General features: G+C 39.0%; 1 protein-coding gene and 1 long non-coding RNA gene across 2 annotated transcripts in view; one reads left to right on the forward strand and one right to left on the reverse strand.

The window, feature by feature from the left end:
- The window catches only part of LOC110219564 (uncharacterized), a 127,854-nt gene extending 111,253 nt beyond the window's left edge, over positions 1 to 16,601 (reverse strand). Inside the window, exon 1 of the long non-coding RNA XR_002327674.2 lies at positions 16,523 to 16,601. This is a non-coding gene — a long non-coding RNA (uncharacterized LOC110219564). The remainder of the gene's footprint in view (positions 1 to 16,522) is intronic.
- ZNF281 (zinc finger protein 281) lies at positions 1,845 to 6,928 on the forward strand. Its single transcript, XM_021002985.2, is given in 3 exon segments — positions 1,845 to 1,920; positions 2,161 to 2,442; positions 2,445 to 6,928. Coding segments are annotated over 2 exon segments (2,766 nt in total). The 5' UTR covers positions 1,845 to 1,920; positions 2,161 to 2,174; the 3' UTR covers positions 4,943 to 6,928.
- Positions 16,602 to 17,377: the final 776 nt, after the last annotated feature.

Here is a 17,377-nt window from a genome sequence, read left to right on the forward strand (position 1 = left end):
ATTTTACTGCTGTTTTAAGTTTTTGAATTTCCAGTCTTTCTTTTAACACTTAGCTACAGTTGACTGTATTAAAGTTTTACAGTTCAAGGGACAGAACTTTGCCATTTATAGTTATATGCAATTAGGGACTAATTTTTCTTAACTCTAAAACATTATATAGAATATTCCATGAAATATTGGTTTCTTTTTATGAATCACCTTTAATATTTTAAAAATTATTCATAAATATTTAAGGCCAAATAAGTGAGGCCTATGGGTATTTATTCATAATTTCATTAAGTCAGCATGGTGTTAGAGATTAAGATTCCCAGCTGCAACACTGGACAAGTCCTTTCATCCTTCTAGGTCTTAGCTTCCTCACCTATAAAATATACTCAATAATAATGTTACCCTACCTCACAGGGTGGTTGTGAGGAAAAGGTTTTGCACACCATAAACTATATAAACATGAACTATAGCTCATGGATAAAATACTAGAATAAAAGGAAAAAAGAAAATCATCTTGTTTTATTTTGATATTCAGAAAATATACCATAAAAGGTATATATTACAGTTCCAGCATTTCAAGTCAAGAAACATTTATTTCACACCTAGTATGTGCCAGGCACCTGTGCAAAGTTCCAGATTTCCTTGTTTTTTTAAAAAGTGACTTATTTATGTAATCCAAAAGGAAAATGCAACTTCAGACGGCTGCATTCTCAATATCAATTCAATTCAATCAACATTTATTAAGCACCCACTCTGTGCCAGGCACAGTGGATATACCAACTGGCTGTCCCTGCCCTCAAGGAGCTTATAATAAGATGTGCACCTAGCACACAGGTGCTCAATACATATTTGTCAAGTTGATATGTTCGGTTTGGGTTTGGGAGATTCCTTTAAGGAAAAAAAATGAATAGTCTTGCCTATACTCCTTAGGATACCAGTTTGGCTTGGAAGAAGGGATGGGGGTGGGGTGGCGGTGAAGAATGACATCAGTGATCTTCCAAAGGTGCTAGTGATATTGGTAGCCACTTCAGTTTCCAAAAAACAAAAGTGGCTGAGAGATAACAGGACAAATAGGCTCATTAGTAAGCCTACAAAGGAATGTGGGCATTTAAATAACGTTTAATGATGATGAAATGCGTGTGGGCGTGTGTTTTATAGGGCGGCTGAACTAGGATTGCAAGCGGTTTCCTTTTTGAGTAGCCTTCAGGTAGGTTGGCAGTAAGACAGCAACTTTTTTTTTTTTTGCAAAGGAACCCCAATTACGTTTTCAAAGTAAGCCACTCCCACGACTGCAAACGAACCGGGTCCAAGAGACCACGAACTAACGCAGGGGTGAATGGACTTGGTGACGGCATGACGACTGGGGAAGGGGGGTGTCTGAGGTCCAGCACCGAGGGCCCCCAAGGGGGTGCTCTAGTCTAACCTTGAGCAACCCGCTGATGGGCTAGGTCCCCCTCTGCTCCCCACTTCACCTTCCATCCCTTCCCCGTTTGCTCCTTCCTTTTCCCGGGCGCCCTCTTTCTTCCTGCCCGGGTGACTCCAATCCCAAATCCTCGTCCCTTCTGGCCCTGCCAGTTGCACGTCTAAGGTCCTACGCGCCCTGGGCCCTCATCCTCTTTGCCTCAGACCAGGCCCACCCCGCCGGTCACCTCACAAGTCCCCGCCCCACTGGCCGCACACGAGTCGGCCCCAACCCTGGGCCCAACCGCCCGAATGATTGACAGGCCGGCCGGGCGGAAACTGTTGCGCAGGCGCCCTGGCTCCCCAGAGCTCCCCTCCGGCCGGGTCGACTAGTTCCCAGCAGACCCCGCGCCGCGCCTGCGCAGTGCCAGGGAGGCTTTTAATTCCATTGTGGAGAGGACTCGGCGTTATTTTTATTAACTGGAGGCGACGACGGCTTCGGTGGCGGCGGCGGCGGCGGCGGCGGGACCCGTAAGTGCTGCTGCTGGGGGCCGGGGAGGGGGGAGGGGGAAGGCCCGGGGTAGGGTGCGCTGGGGCTGGAGGCGGCCGGGGCGAAGCGCCGGGCGCGTTGCGGTCTGGGCGGCGGCGACGGCGGCGGCGGCGGCAGCAGCGGCGGCGGCGGGGTCTGAGCGCCGCGGTGGTCCCGGCCGCGGGGCCCGGTTCCTCCTCCTTCCCTCCCTTCTCCTCCCTTTTCCTCCTCTCCTCAGCCAGGCCTCCTCCGGGGTATGAAAGTCGGCAGCGGGTTCCTGAGTAGCGGCGGCGGCGGCGGCAGCGGTAGCAGTAGCGGCGGCGGCGGCGGCGGCAGGCGGCAGCAGCAGCAGCGGCGGCGGCGGCAGCAGCAGGAGGGCGGAGATGGAACCCACCTTCCCCCCGAGTATGGTCATGTTCAACCACCGGCTCCCCCCGGTCACCAGCTTCACCCGGGCGGCGGTGGGGGCCGCCCCTCCCCCGCAGTGCGTGTTATCCTCCTCCTCCTCTCCTCCTCTCCTCCTCCTCCTCCTCCTCCTCCTCGACCTCCTCCTCCTCCTCTTCTTCCTCGACCTCCAACTCCACAGCCCCAGCCGCCGAGCCTCCCCCGCCTCCTCCTCCTGCCCCGGACATGACTTTCAAGAAGGAGCCCGCGGCGCCGGCCGCGGCCTACCCCCCGCAGAGGAACTCCTGGGGATTTCTGCAGTCCCTGGTGAGCATCAAACAAGAGAAACCTACCGACCCGGAGGAGCAGCAGCATCACCACCACCACCACCACCACCACTATGGAGGACTGTTTGCAGGGGCGGAGGAGAGACCTCCCGGCCTAGGAGGCGGGGAGGGGGGGAGCCACGGCGTCATCCAGGATCTGAGCCTTCTCCACCAGCATGGCCAGCACCCACCCCCCCAGCACCACCGAGACGTGTTACTCAGCAGTAGCAGGACAGATGACCACCACGGCAACGAGGAGCCAAAGCAGGACACTAATGTCAAAAAGGCAAAGAGGCCAAAGCCAGAATCTCAGGGAATCAAAGCCAAGCGGAAGCCCAGCGCTTCTTCCAAACCTTCTCTGGTCGGAGATGGAGAAGGTGCCATTCTTTCCCCAAGTCAGAAACCTCACATCTGTGAACACTGTAGCGCTGCTTTCAGGAGCTCCTACCACCTGCGCAGACATGTCCTCATTCACACAGGAGAGAGACCTTTCCAATGCAGCCAGTGTAGCATGGGTTTCATTCAGAAGTATCTACTGCAAAGACATGAGAAAATTCATAGTAGAGAGAAGCCATTTGGGTGTGATCAATGCAGCATGAAGTTCATTCAGAAGTACCATATGGAGAGACACAAGAGGACACATAGTGGAGAAAAGCCATACAAATGTGATACTTGTCAACAGTATTTTTCAAGGACTGATAGATTGTTGAAGCACAGGCGCACATGTGGTGAAGCCTTAGCTAAAGGAGCAGCTAGTGCAGAACCTGGGTCATCAAACCATAACAATATGGGTAACCTGACTGTGTTGTCTCAGGGAAATACAAGTTCTTCAAGGAGAAAAAATAAGTCAAAAAGCGTATCTATTGAAAACAAGGAACATAAGACTGGTAAAGCAAATGAATCACAAATTGCAAATAATATCAACATGCAGAGTTATACAGTAGAAATTCCTATTGTGTCTTCCAGTGGTGGCATAATTGGCACTGGTATAGATGAATTACAAAAAAGGGTGCCAAAGTTGGTCTTCAAAAAAGGAAGCAGAAAAAATACAGACAAAAACTACCTTAATTTTGTGTCACCATTACCAGATATAGTTGGACAGAAATCACTGTCAGGGAAACCGAGTGGTTCTCTTGGGATAGTGTCCAATAGTGGCGTGGAGGCCATTAGTCTTCTCCAGAGTGCAGGTGGCAAGCAAGGCCAGCTAAGCAGCAACTATGATGATGCCATGCAGTTTTCAAAGAAAAGAAGATATTTACAAACTGCCAGCGGTAACAGTGCCTTTTCTATAAATGTTGGACACATGGCCTCCCAACAGTCTGTCATCCAGTCTGCAGGTGTGAGCGTTATGGATAATGAAGCATCGTTGTCACTTATTGATTCCTCATCTCTAAACACTGAGATCAAGTCTTGTCATGACAAGTCTGGAATCCCTGATGAAGTCTTACAAAGTCTTTTGGACCAGTACTCCAGTAAATCTGAGGGGCAGAAAGAGGATCCTTTCAGTATAACGGAACGAGTTGATTTACACCCCTCAGGAGAACATTCAGACATGGTTCAAGAGGAAAATTTGAGCCCAGGCAACCAGACACCTTCAAGTGACAAAGCAAACATGTTACAAGGATATTCCAAATACATCCAGCAAGCTTTTGAAAGATCAGCAAATAGCACTGGTTTTGCTTTTGGACCCAGTTTCCAGTTTGTTAGTTTGTCTTCAACTCTCCATAACCACACTTTATTTCCAGATAAACAGATATACACTACATCTCCCCTGGAGTGTGGTTTCAGCCAATCTGTTACCTCAGTGTTGCCAACTACATTGCCAAAGCCTCCTTTTGGGATGTTGCTTGGATCTCAACCAGGTTTTTATTTATCTGCTTTGGAGGCCACCCATCAGCAGCTGACTCCATCACAGGAGCTGGATGATCTGATAGATCCGCAGAAAAGCTTAGAGACTTCATCAAGCTACCAGTCTACATCTCAGAAATTGACTAGCCAGAAGGAACAGAAAAACTTAGAGTCCTCCACAAGCTTTCAGATACCATCTCAGGAGTTAACTAGCCAGATAGATCCTCAGAAAGACATAGAGCCTAGAACAACGTATCAAATTGAGAACTTTGCACAAGCATTTGGTTCTCAGTTTAAGTCGGGCAGCAGGGTGCCAATGACCTTTATCACTAACTCTAATGGAGAAGTGGACCATAGAGTAAGGACTTCAGTGTCAGATTTCTCAGGGTATACAAATATGATGTCTGATGTAAGTGAGCCATGTAGTACAAGAGTAAAGACACCAACCAGCCAAAGTTACAGGTAAGGTCCCAAGTGTGACCAGGCTGGGGTTCTTACAATGTAATTTTGTTTTATTTTGAGAACACTGCCATTGGAATGTTTCTACATGATCCTATTAAGAATAATGTAACATGCCCTTTCAATGCAACTTTTCATATTTAGTTTATTTTGTTAGTGTGATTTTAGCTCTGTTTGTATTATGATTTTTAATCAAAATCAATAGATTAAAAATAGTTTGACATTCAAAGTGACAATGTTTAGCAATCAAATTTACATGTATAGATTGTCAGGGAATAGCCCAAAAGTTTTAAATGCAAAAAAAAAAACTACAAAAAAAATTTCCTAGGATTAAGGTTTATTCTAATTGCTTTACTCTCAGGAAAGTGTAATAACGCATGGGAATTCTATACATTATCACTGTATTGGAATATCCAACTTGCAGATAGAAGAATGATATACATTTCAACATTTAAGTAAGGGATCTAAAACATTTCAAATTGCTATCTCTATCTGGGCTGATCCAAAATTCTGAGATGTTGGCTACCTATATTTTGTTGCAGCTTTTCAAGTGTACTCTGATCTTCCAAACCGCATTCATTCCAGACTGGTAGAACAAATATTCTTGGATCTTTGATCAAAGCCTGGAATGATAGCTTTAGTATAAAGAAGAATGAAAAGCGCCCTCCCCTCATCCCAACTATAACAAGGCTGTAATTCCATTAAGAGATTCTAGTGACATCAACAAAAATTGAAACCTAAGTGGTTGGGTTCCTATCATAAGAACCATAAGATGGTATTATGTAATTCATATAAATCTTGGGGATGTATTTATTATACATGGTTTAAAACATTTTCTCTTCCACTTGTCTTCTAGTATATCACACATTTCTCTATGTTTTGTCTTTGTTCTCAACCCTGTTCTTCAAGGTTGTTGGGCCTTCCCTCCTTGTTCCCTTCTCCCTATCTTGACAGTTTGAATTTTTAAATGATTTACATTCCAAAACATAATTCATTATGTACTTTTTATATGTCTTATGGCATCAAATAGTCAACAGTAGTGTAAACGCCCCTCCCCACATTTGTAAATCCAATACAAGTTTCCATGTATAATAATATCTTAACCCCACTTACTCACAGCTCTGTGTAATAAGGTTGTAATTCTGTCTGGTGGCTTAACCAATGAGAATTGAGCTCAGTATTTCCTAATGACATCAGAACCTCTGTGAAATTGCAGCCTTTCCTGTACTTTCTGGAGTACGAGTCAGTATTGTACACGGATCTTGTGAAGTTAATGGAAACTTGCTAGGAACGCTAATGGCCATTCGGAGCTACTGATAGGCGGTGGCGCTGCTCTAAACCACTTTTTAGCAAATGTATTTTTTTCTGATTACATTTTTTATTGTACTTTGATGTTTATGCTCATGAGTTTTTTATGTACTTTTGGTGATGTTTCAGTCCTGTGTACTCTTCTGACGTCAGAAAAGTACCACTGGTTGTTTGCAGTCTTATTGTGTAATCAGCCTATTACAGGCTTCCATGTATAATAAAGTAATTAACATTGTGCAAGTGTACAACACTTCTGTTAGGAAAGCAGTGTTTGAAAAATAAGAAATTATTTAAAAAATGTTTCAGAATACCAGTTAATTTTTCTTCCCCACTTCCCCTTCCTTAGGCTGTTTTCACCAACTGAAGTCACCTGTTTGCCAATGCAAGGTTCTTAGAGAATTTATTTAATCCCCTAAATTCACTCTATACTAACATGAGTATATTTCTTATTACAGTTGAGTGCAGTAAGTTCTTCTATTTAGGTACAGAGTGCAAGCTGTAATCAAGGGATGGAGAGGACCTTTACCACTGTATCTCTTAAGCTGTATAATTTTTCTCAAATTTTTTTGTTTTATACAGGTTTTGAATTTCTTTAACTTTGTGTGTACTGAATATTGCATATGTACTATTCTGATTTGTTTGCTCTAGCTTAATACCAATAAAAAAAATCCTGTTAATCACAAAATTGAGGAAAGGACATATCACTTAATACCAGTCATATTTTTCAGATTTCCTGTTAACTAAATTTCATAGGATATTTATCATCTGTACCTAGCAGTTTTGGGACTTGTGCTTTTTTAAATTCAGTACACTTATTGTGTTAAGCATAGATACTTTGCATCCAAGTTTATTGTAATTGGAAATCAGTTTGAATATTTTTATTTTTATTAGTGTTTTAGCTATGCACAATATTGTGAAACCATACAAATTACATATTTTGTAAATTAAAATTCTTTTTTTCTTGAAATTTTTGAGTTTACTATTGTAGATGCTATTCCAGGTAGATTATGTTTTAAGTCTTAAAGTAAGAGATTTTGTTTTAGTTTCCAGCTTCTTATGATCCTAAGTATTCTTTAAAACATTGTAATAAAATAATAGCATTGAAAAAACTGAGAACGTATGTAATAGTGGAAAAGAATTAATATTAAGTATATATAAAATTTCACAGTTGGAGAAGTTAAAGGGAAGAAATCCCAAACTCCAGAAATAAGCAAAAGAACCTAGAGCTTGTTATTATCAAGTTAATGTTAAGAAAACTTTTTGGGCCTTGGATAATTCTAAATAAGTGATCTTGGAATGAATAATGATAAACATATACAGCCTTAACTGTGGAGAGAAAATAAGATCTTATAAATAAAGTAGCATTATGAATTAAGAAAATTGTATATGGAAATTTGGTGGACAAAATGAGTACTTTGGTGGGAAAATGTTACATGAATGGGATAGGTCCATGATGGAGGTTTTATGTTTTCAACATGACTGTTATATGTAAGCAAATTTTTAAAGGGTGTACTTTTAAACTTCTAGGCAGTAGTGTCTCAGCAGTAGACCCAGGGCCGCCCAGACATCAGGAAATAATAAATATGTTTTGTTTTCTTGTGTAGGTAGAGCTTATATTTTGGGTTTGGTCATTTCTTCAGAAAGAGGTCTTCAAATGAGCAGAAATCCAGGAAGGGAATCCCCACATCTATGAAACTTATTTGTTCATATACATTTTGTGTAGTGGAAAAACTTCAGGTCTTGTCTGGGGCCTGTATTCAGATTCTTTTTCAGATACATGCCAAACCATGTGATCATAGGCAAATGATAACATTATAAATTTAGAGCTGGAAGGGACTTCAGATGTAACCTAGTACAACCTATTCATAGTTTATAAATGAGAAGAGTAGGGCCCAGAGCTATTAGGTGACATACTCTAGGGACATAGAGGTAGTAATTGGTAGAGATGAGATTCAAACCCAGGTCCGTTGACTACACAACCAAGCATTCTTTCACTGCATCCACAGTCATTTAAGTTCTCAACTGCAGTTTTTCATTCTCTACTGGGGGGTTAACACATATATGACCTTACCTTACAAGCTTGTTGTGAGGCAAACAGTTTTAAACTGTAAAGGACTATACAAACATAAGCTGTCACTTAATGTTCCTCACTTCCAGGTTCTCCTGAAACTGTTCTGCGCCCCCCCCCCCATCTGAACTTATTGTATCATTGGGTGTAGCGAACTGCTAGTGATGAAGCTTGAGCAGGAGCCCTGCAACTTCTAGTCTTACAGAGTCGCTTGGGGACACGAGATGTTATGTCACTTGCTGAGAGTCACTTTGAGCCCAGGTTGTATCCTCTGTGTTCTGCTATGAACTAGGCCCCACACATCTGCTTAAAGCAATAAATAAGTGCCCACAGATTTGTTTCTTTCATCCTTATTTTACACTATAGAATTTCTCCATATTCCTAGAATAATAAAGTAGTATGAACATTTTATTATTTCAGAAGTTTTTTGAGTGGGAAATCTTACTTTTTTGACTTAAGTTACGTGGTTTTGGATCTAAGAACCGTTATTCAACATGAATTAGAATAGTTTTTAGACCACTAAAAATTTTAATTTTAAAATTTGCTAGCCAACACAAGATCCATTTCAACCTGCATAAAAAAAATAGTGATCATGTTTTATGCGTATTTTGTACAGTAGTTTTAAAATGTCTACCCGTAGTGGTATGTTTCACTTTCATGTATTCTCTCTCTCTCTCTGTCTCTGTCTCTCTATCTCTGTCTGTCTCTCTGTTTCTCAGTTTTTCAGAGCTGTAGAAGGTTAAATCTTAGATTAGTTCATTTATTTTATATACTGCTCCGTTCCTGAGCTGAGAGATGCAAAATGAGTTTCATTGTCCCTGATACTTTACCACCCCTTGCCATTAAAATAACTTACGTTGTGAACCGGTGTCAGTTTTGATCAGCATGTTCTTGTTGGGGCGTGCATACAGTAGGCTTCCTATTTGAACCAAAGAACTTTTCTTCAAATAATTGGCTTTCAGAATTCACAGTGCTGTTTTTTTTTTAAAGACTAAAACACAGGTATATAAGTAGCACTTTTTGGCAGTGGTATTTGTTTACTAAGACAGTTTACTAAGATTGTGAAGCAATGCTTCTTTGTTAGTGCTGTGATCTGACACGTGCATCATGTTGCACTGGATCATGTCAGTAATGTTCCATGGATGTTATGTCATGAGATCTCCCTTGGTATTTTTGAAGGGAGACATGGCAATTCACCAGCCTTCTCGTACCTTCTGTGAAATGATAAAGAGCTTGATGCCTCCTGGAAACCTTGAAAATGTTTTATTTAGCAACAGTTTGACTTGTTTTCTTTTCTACATTCTTATCTCCTGTTTTATTATAATAATGAGAATTACTATAAACATAGGATCTTGAAATTTTGTTGCTGCCTTTCCTTATGAGTGGCCAAAACATCTGTAGTGTGACACTGTAGCCTGTGACATTTTCAAGGAAATGATTATCAGGAGGCATACATTTTGAAGTATTTAACCCTTCTTAGGTTGTTCCTATTTTCCTATAGCCTTTACGTATCTATATTTTTGTAGATACGCAGTTCTGTAAATATATTGATCCTACTTAATTCTTAGGTGTATTCTTGGGCGGTTGTCTGGATGACTGCCTTCAAAAATTAGAATACAGTCCCTTTTAAATATGTCAAAAATAGATATTACCTATTTTTAAAAGATGGTGTTGGACACTAATGGCATATTTAAGTTAATCAGGAACAAAATACAGGCTTTTATGGAGCACTTTAACTTACAGAAGAAACTGTTTAATTTCGTAGCAAATTAGACTGATGTGTAGTTAGTTGAATTTATTACACAGTATATGAAATCTCCCATCTGATAATTACTAAGTGCAGTCCAAACATTCAATTAAACCTTAAAACAACTTAGTAAATTCCATCAACAAATCATTTAAATAGTGCATTTAACTATAATCAACTGCTGCAACTATTTGCTTATGAAAAATTAGCTTCCATATGACCATAGGTGAATAATTTTTTTTTTTACAAAGGAGTAATAAAATTGAATGCTAAATAGTAAGACCACTTTGGGTACTATATAAGATAAATATAAATAGCCAAATAGATTTCTGTGTAGCATAAATCTTATTTAAAAATTAATTCCAAACCAGTGTTTGCAGAATTGTCTTCGAGTTCAAGCGGAGATATGCCTTCTACAATAAGTTGGAAGTGTGGGGAAGTAGCTGGGGGATAAGTATGTTGATTGGAACTCATCATCTCACCATATACAGGAAGAAGGAACACTGGGCCCCTAGAGCTGCTGGGAGGAGGTAAGGAATATGCATATGAGGTATGCATGTGTTGGGGGGGAACAAGTTAAAAATTGAAGTGGAGAGTGTGATGCTTATTACAGTAAAAAGAAGGGGCCCTGAAATAATTAACATGGATTAAAAGGGTGGTGGATTTGGCCTAAATAGTTCCTTTAGTTATATCCACTTTCTCAAGTAAGATAATATTCATAAAGCACTTAGCACTGTATCTGGCACACAAAAGGTGCTTAATAAATGTGGGTTCCCTTCTCTTCCCTCCTACCCCTTTCAGACTTCCTTTGGAGTGGTTATTGAATACAAACCCTAATACTAATATGATAAAATAAATAATAAGCATTGTGTTTTCTTTACATTCTTAATCTAGTCAAATTAGATGGCCAGTCTTTGTATATTCATTGAATTTATCTCACAACTGTTAAGAGGTTCATAAAAATTGAAAAATCAGTTCCCCCCAAAACAATTACAAGTGGAGATAGTAAAGTTAAGTGATAAAATCAGATGGTAAAATACTTGGGGATGGGACTTTGAATTTATTTGGAATCATTTTATTTGAAAGGGAAGCACTTGTCTTTAATGTCCTTGAACTCACACAAATCAGAATTGTGTCTAGATAGAAATACTATGTTTTATACCTCCCTTCCACCCAAAGAAAAATGACTAGGTAAGATTGAATCTCCTTAACATTTTTTACATGTTTTCATTTGTTTCCAAAACATGGTATCATCTCAGGCTGAGATGACTTAACTCTCTTGGTTATTGTGCCTTAGATAAAAATCTTGTTTTACAAGCATTATTTACATTAGAAAGCTAAGATTTTAGTTTTGTGGATAATTTCTTTAGTGTGGACATTTTTTTTCTCAGATTGAATTTTAATACTAGATTGCAAAAAATGAATAACAAGATCAGCACTGTAACTTTTATATTTGGTTGTATTTAAACTAGGCGCTTCCTGCAAGGAAGCCCAGTGCAGAAATTTGAAACAGTTCCTTCTTTTGGAAGGATAATGAGAACTGTAAATGGGTATCATTGTGGGTTTTCATGAATAGACAACCCATGACCTCTGTCAATACAGTAGTGGAATTGGAAAGAGCTTTTCTGAGGCAGCAATTTTTTTATTTCATGGCTGAAAGACACAAAAGCACTAAACATGGTTTTAAAAGCAGAACTAAGGTTGAGGAATTTTCATCTTAAAAATGAATAGGTATCAGAATTCACTATGGGTCTATCAGGTAAATTTGATTTAAGAAACAAAGCACTGACAAAAGTAATGTGAATTGCTTTATTTGCAAAAAGAAGCATTTTGAAAATTAAAATAAATATTTATGATTTAATTACATGTTTGGCTGAAGTACCAGTGAGCACAGAGCATTTGTATACATATTTTTCTTTACAAAGTCTTATTTATAGCAGTTTCTTATCTCCTATCTTAAGCTGCATTTGTATGGTATATTCTCAAAATCTTCCAGATATGAGACCATGATATCCATGATCATATCCATGATATGAGACCATGTACTGACCACTGCCTTGAATTTCCTTCCTTTTAATAAGGACACAAAAGGCATCAAAAGGTGATCAAGTAGAGTAAGCACTATATAGTAGTGTAAATTAGAGTCTTGCAAATATATGCAATCCCATGTGAGGATCCTATCTTTTACTCCTTGTTCCTGTAAAAGGAAGAGTTGATCAGGATAGAGATTTGGGAAGGGGAGAAAGAGGGAAGAGTGGAATCTAGGGAGGTTGGTGTTAATTGATACATAATTAACAAAAAATTTGGTTGGAATACACGTAGGAAATGGCTGCTGAAAGCTCATAGTATAAATTTACATAGGCTCTTGTTGATGTTTAATAGAAATGTGTAGAAGGCAAATGAAAATGTGATTTGGGAATGTTCCTAGGGCTATGCTTTGTCATGAGTAGACTATGGAAGATGATTTGCCATTTTTTTTTTTGCCCTTTGTTTTATGCTGATCCTTAAAAAAAAAATGCTGTGTAGAGCAATATATATGAGAGGAGACAGCACCGTGGAAAGAAGTTTGAGAGGACAGTGAGGCTAATTTTGCCAACTGGTTATGTTAAAAAGGTAGTAAAGAATTAGGCTTATTTGGAAAAGATATGAGGGAAAGGAGTATCTTAACATAAAGTTCATTATTGGCTCCATTTAATGAAGATACATGACAAATTCATTACAGATTTTAAGTGATTTTTGTGTGTGTGTGTGTGTGTGTGTATATATATATATATATATATATCTTAGAGGATATTTAAACCTTATGACTCAATGTTGAATATTTTTTAATTAGTAGAATTCTGGCTGAATATTTTAGTTTGAGAGAAGCATTAGTATCGTAAACAACTGATAGTAGTCTTGCAAATCTGGAGCCTTGACCTGGCCTTAAATTCCAGCTTTGCCACTTAACTTTTTTGTGATCCCTTCTCTGGCCCTTGGTTTCCTCATTTGTGAAAGGAGGGTTATGGACTAGATGGATTTAAGGGTCCCTTCCAGCTCCAAATCTAAGATCCTGTGGTAATGAGAAAGGAATGCAATGGTGAGGAAAGTGTTTATTTTTTTCAGTAAATTTATAAAAAATACTGGTAAAAATTTTGTGGCTTATACACATGGCTGAAATAATTTTGTTACTTCTAACAGCTATTGATGATGAAGCACATCTTTCTGTTTTCCAAACAAAAATAAACAGTAGTAAGCACTCACAGCTTAATAAGAATAGTTATCCTGGATTACATTAAATTAATTTCCAGGTGCTTATCGATCCTTTTGTACATCTACTACCGAAATACACATTTTTAAATAGTATTTGGTATTGTTAAGTGGAGATGTTCACTATTCAGATCCAAAGCATATGGGGATTTGGCCAAATGGATATGAGAGTAGCAGTTTAAAACATGTTGGTAGAATTGCCTTTTGTAAGCCATTTCTTACTCATACAATTGTATTGTCTTAATGCCATCTTTCCAAAATGAGTCATTTAAAAATACAAATTTTAAATTATTTTCTTTCTCTATTGAAGTTTAAAGTGCAAAATACTCAAGGCTGGGGATGTTAGAAAAGGATATTTTCAGATAGAATGATGTCAGTAACAGATGGTGGGGACATTGCTCAGCAATAAATATGATTAATGTGATTAGAGCTATTAAGATTGTGGAGAGGAAGAAAAGAAGTTCAGCCCATCAATATGTGGCAAGCCATTGCCCTAACATGGCTTGACTTGAGATTTAGAAAAACTCATTTCATTTACTTTAACAAGGTTCAGTTTTTGAAGTATACTTAATGGAAGGAATGTTATTTTTGGAATCCTTTTATTGGGATATAAGATTCATATGATTTTCTACATTATTAGAACATTTTCACTGAAAATAGGACAAAATTAGCTTGAGCTCTATTAAAAACAAAACAAAACAAAAAAACCCTTTTGGAACTGGAGGACAAGTAGCATTTTTAAAAAGTTATTTTGGTAAACGTTTCATTTGATGTGATACATGATACCGAGAACGTCAGTTTTAAAACATGAAAAAGTAAACTTGAAATATGTTTAGAAATAGAATAAAATGCATAGGAATCCTTAAAAATGATTGAAATAACATTAATCTTGGGCAGCTAGATGGTGCAGTGGATAGAGCACCGGCACTGGAGTCAGGAAGACCGGAGTTCAAATCTGGTCTCAGACCAGGCACTTGACACTTGATAGCTGTGTGACCCTGGGCAAGTCACTTAACCCCAACTGCCTCATTTAAAAAAAAATTAGATAAACAATTACCACAAATAATCACATAAACAACAAAAACAAAATTTTGGGGCAGCTAGGTGGCGCAGTGGATAGAGCACCGGCCCTGGAGTCAGGAGGACCTGCGTTCAAATCCAGATTCAGACCTAACACTTGACGCTTACTAGCTGTGTGACCCTGAGCAAGTCACTTAACCCCAACTGCCTAAAAAAAACAAAAAAGAAGCAAAAATGAAATAACATTAGTCTTAAATGATAGAAAGAAGTAATAAGACTAATTTCCATACTGATAACTGAATATCGTCAAAAAGAAGTTGTAATATTCAATGTTAGTTTAGATCTAGTGGAGTTCATCATTACCTGGAACTTTCTCATAATTTAAGAGTAGATGGGGGAAGGGAAGCTCATGATATGAAATACCACCTATACCTGAGCTAACAATTTTTTTCAAAAAGATATTTATTTTTGGCTATGAAATGTGTGATTTTTGAAGTTAATTTCTTTACCTTGATCACTTGGGACAGTTATTTCATGTTCCCTTTAAGTAGTATAATGAATGAAACTGATTACAACCTACTATTGTCAGAGTCCCTAAGAATCAGCATGTTTTTATAAATTGAAAATTATGTTCATTATAATTCCCTTCATAGAACAAGTACAAAGTGGTATAGTCTTAAAGAGTAGTGGCTTAGATTCAGAGCACCTGTATTCAAAATCTAGCTCTGCTTCTTACTGCTTGACAAATTACTAAAACCTCATCATCTGATGACATTAATCCCTATTAAATCATTCTCCCCACAAAGGAATGACCAGGTCTTGGACCTTGAACTGAACCTCGTAGAATGTGCAGTTAGGATATACAGCAAATGGTATTTAGAATTGCAGAATTATAAAACTGAAAGGGAATCTTAAATACCATTTCATCTAATCTCTTCATGGAGTGATTTAGTTAATGTCACAGCTAGTTAGTAACAAAACTGATGCTAGAAACTAAGCCTTTCCACTATCTACTTCATGTAGAGTGTCACTTTCTGTAATAGCAAGTATTAAGTAATGTTGAAATGGGATAATTATAGATGAAATGATATGCTATATTAGTATACATAATCTAGCATTACAATTATGTATACTCATGGCAATGGGAAATTAGGTCAAGTATCAATTTCATTGTTGCTGGGAATTTTTTATTTCAGAAGAAATATTATGACTCAATATTTAAAGATATATTGATTGCTATTTTTTTCTATTATTTACATCCCTTCAGAGGAAACTAAATGCATGTTGAAATGTGTGTGCTTGACCCAGGGAAAAAGTTACACATAAATAACAAAAATCCATAGCATGCAAAATTTTAAACTCCCTAGTCCTTAGTTCACCATAATCTAGTCCAGTTTTTCCCCGGTGTTTTTGTTTGCATACTCTGCGTGTTATATCCTAAAAGTAGGAAATGAGGTGGTATAGGGGGAGAATTTAATAAGGAGGATATCCCATTCTCTACCAGACATATTAGAATTAGAGCTGTGTGGCTCACTGTGTGGCTCATGTCTTAATTGTGAAGTAGGCATACCCTCCTCACACCAAGGTTTTCCCGAAATTCTGAGTCTGGTGCTCAGAATCTTTCCTTTTCCCCTCTCTGGTTCTTCCCCAGTCCCTCAGTTGAACATCACCCATCTTGTTCCTGGTATTTTGGAGGCTCCCTGTGTATCTGCAGTGTTCACAGAGTACTAAGAGATTAACTGTAAGGTAATTGTAGATGAATTTTTAAAGGGGCCTTTTGAAGCCAAGGTCAATGCAAAGGAGTGACTTTCACGGTGGGAAAACTCTGCTGTGCTGTGCCCTCCTGTTTTGCTTTTATATGTGACATAGTTTTCAGTTTTCAGAAATTAGGTCACATTTTAGCTCAGACATGGTGGGCAAGCTTGATTAGCTTTACCAGCTTCATGGCTCTGGATTTGATCTTGAGTGTTTCTGTTTCATTTAACTTAGTTTCTAACCCCTAACACTACATTGTTTTGTTAGAAACTTAGTTGAAGAGCTTAGTGTTTTAATGTCATGGGCTCTTAGACCCTTTCATAGTTGAAACTAAAGTGGAGTGTCTACTTTGGGGTTGTTTAGATTCCTTGTCTGCAGTATTTTGTCTCTGTTGACCACCCCCTCCTGGATGTTCTCTTGGTTCTGGTCTCACAGTTTACCTTCTGCTTATATGAGCCCTCCTCCCCAGTCTCTGCGATGATCTTTGTTCATTTCTTTGCACCTACATTGAGAGTGCCCTGAGGCAGTGTTTTGGGCCTTCTTTCTATGTTGTGCTCTTTTTCTTTGTGACCTCATCAGCTCCCTTGGATTCAGTTCTCTCTATGCACTTGATCTACATATCCTGCCTTAGACTCCTGAGCTCCTAACCTACCCATTGGACACCATGAACTGGATGTCCCGTAGGTATATCAAGCTCAGCCCATCCAAAACAATTGTCTTCCTCTCCTCCCCCACCTTCCCCCAACACATCCCTTCTTCCAGGCTTCCCTGTTGCTTTTGAGGAAGCTACCATCTTCTCATTCACTTATGTTTACAACCTTGTTGTCTTCCTTGACCCCCTCATTAATATTCATTTTATTATTCAATATATATTCATATATAATATATTATATTCACATTTATTATATCACATCCTATCAATTGCCAAATCATACGATTTTTTTCTCCTAAATATATCTTACACATACCCTCCTCTCTTTGCTTACACAGCCCCCACGCTTGTTCATATACTTGTCACCTCCTGCCAAAATGACTTACTTATATTATCCCCCTCTTCTGTAGTGAACTTGACTGTTTCCCTATTAATTCTAGGTTCAGACAGAAGCTTCCTTGACACTTGAAACTCTTCACAACCTGGTCGGTTCCTTTCTTCCAGTCTGTTACACTGCTGTCCTCTATGTACTCTGAGGTCTGGCCATCTTGGCCTCCATGCTGTTCCTCCCACATATGTATGCTTTGTGTCCTCTCTCTGTGGCTTTGTACTGGTTGACCCCTATACCTACAATTCTTCTCTC

This window comes from Phascolarctos cinereus, unplaced genomic scaffold (genome assembly GCF_003287225.1).
Source record: "Phascolarctos cinereus isolate Bilbo 61053 unplaced genomic scaffold, phaCin_HiC Scaffold_5;HRSCAF=322, whole genome shotgun sequence".
In the NCBI taxonomy this organism is placed as follows: domain Eukaryota; kingdom Metazoa; phylum Chordata; class Mammalia; order Diprotodontia; family Phascolarctidae; genus Phascolarctos; species Phascolarctos cinereus.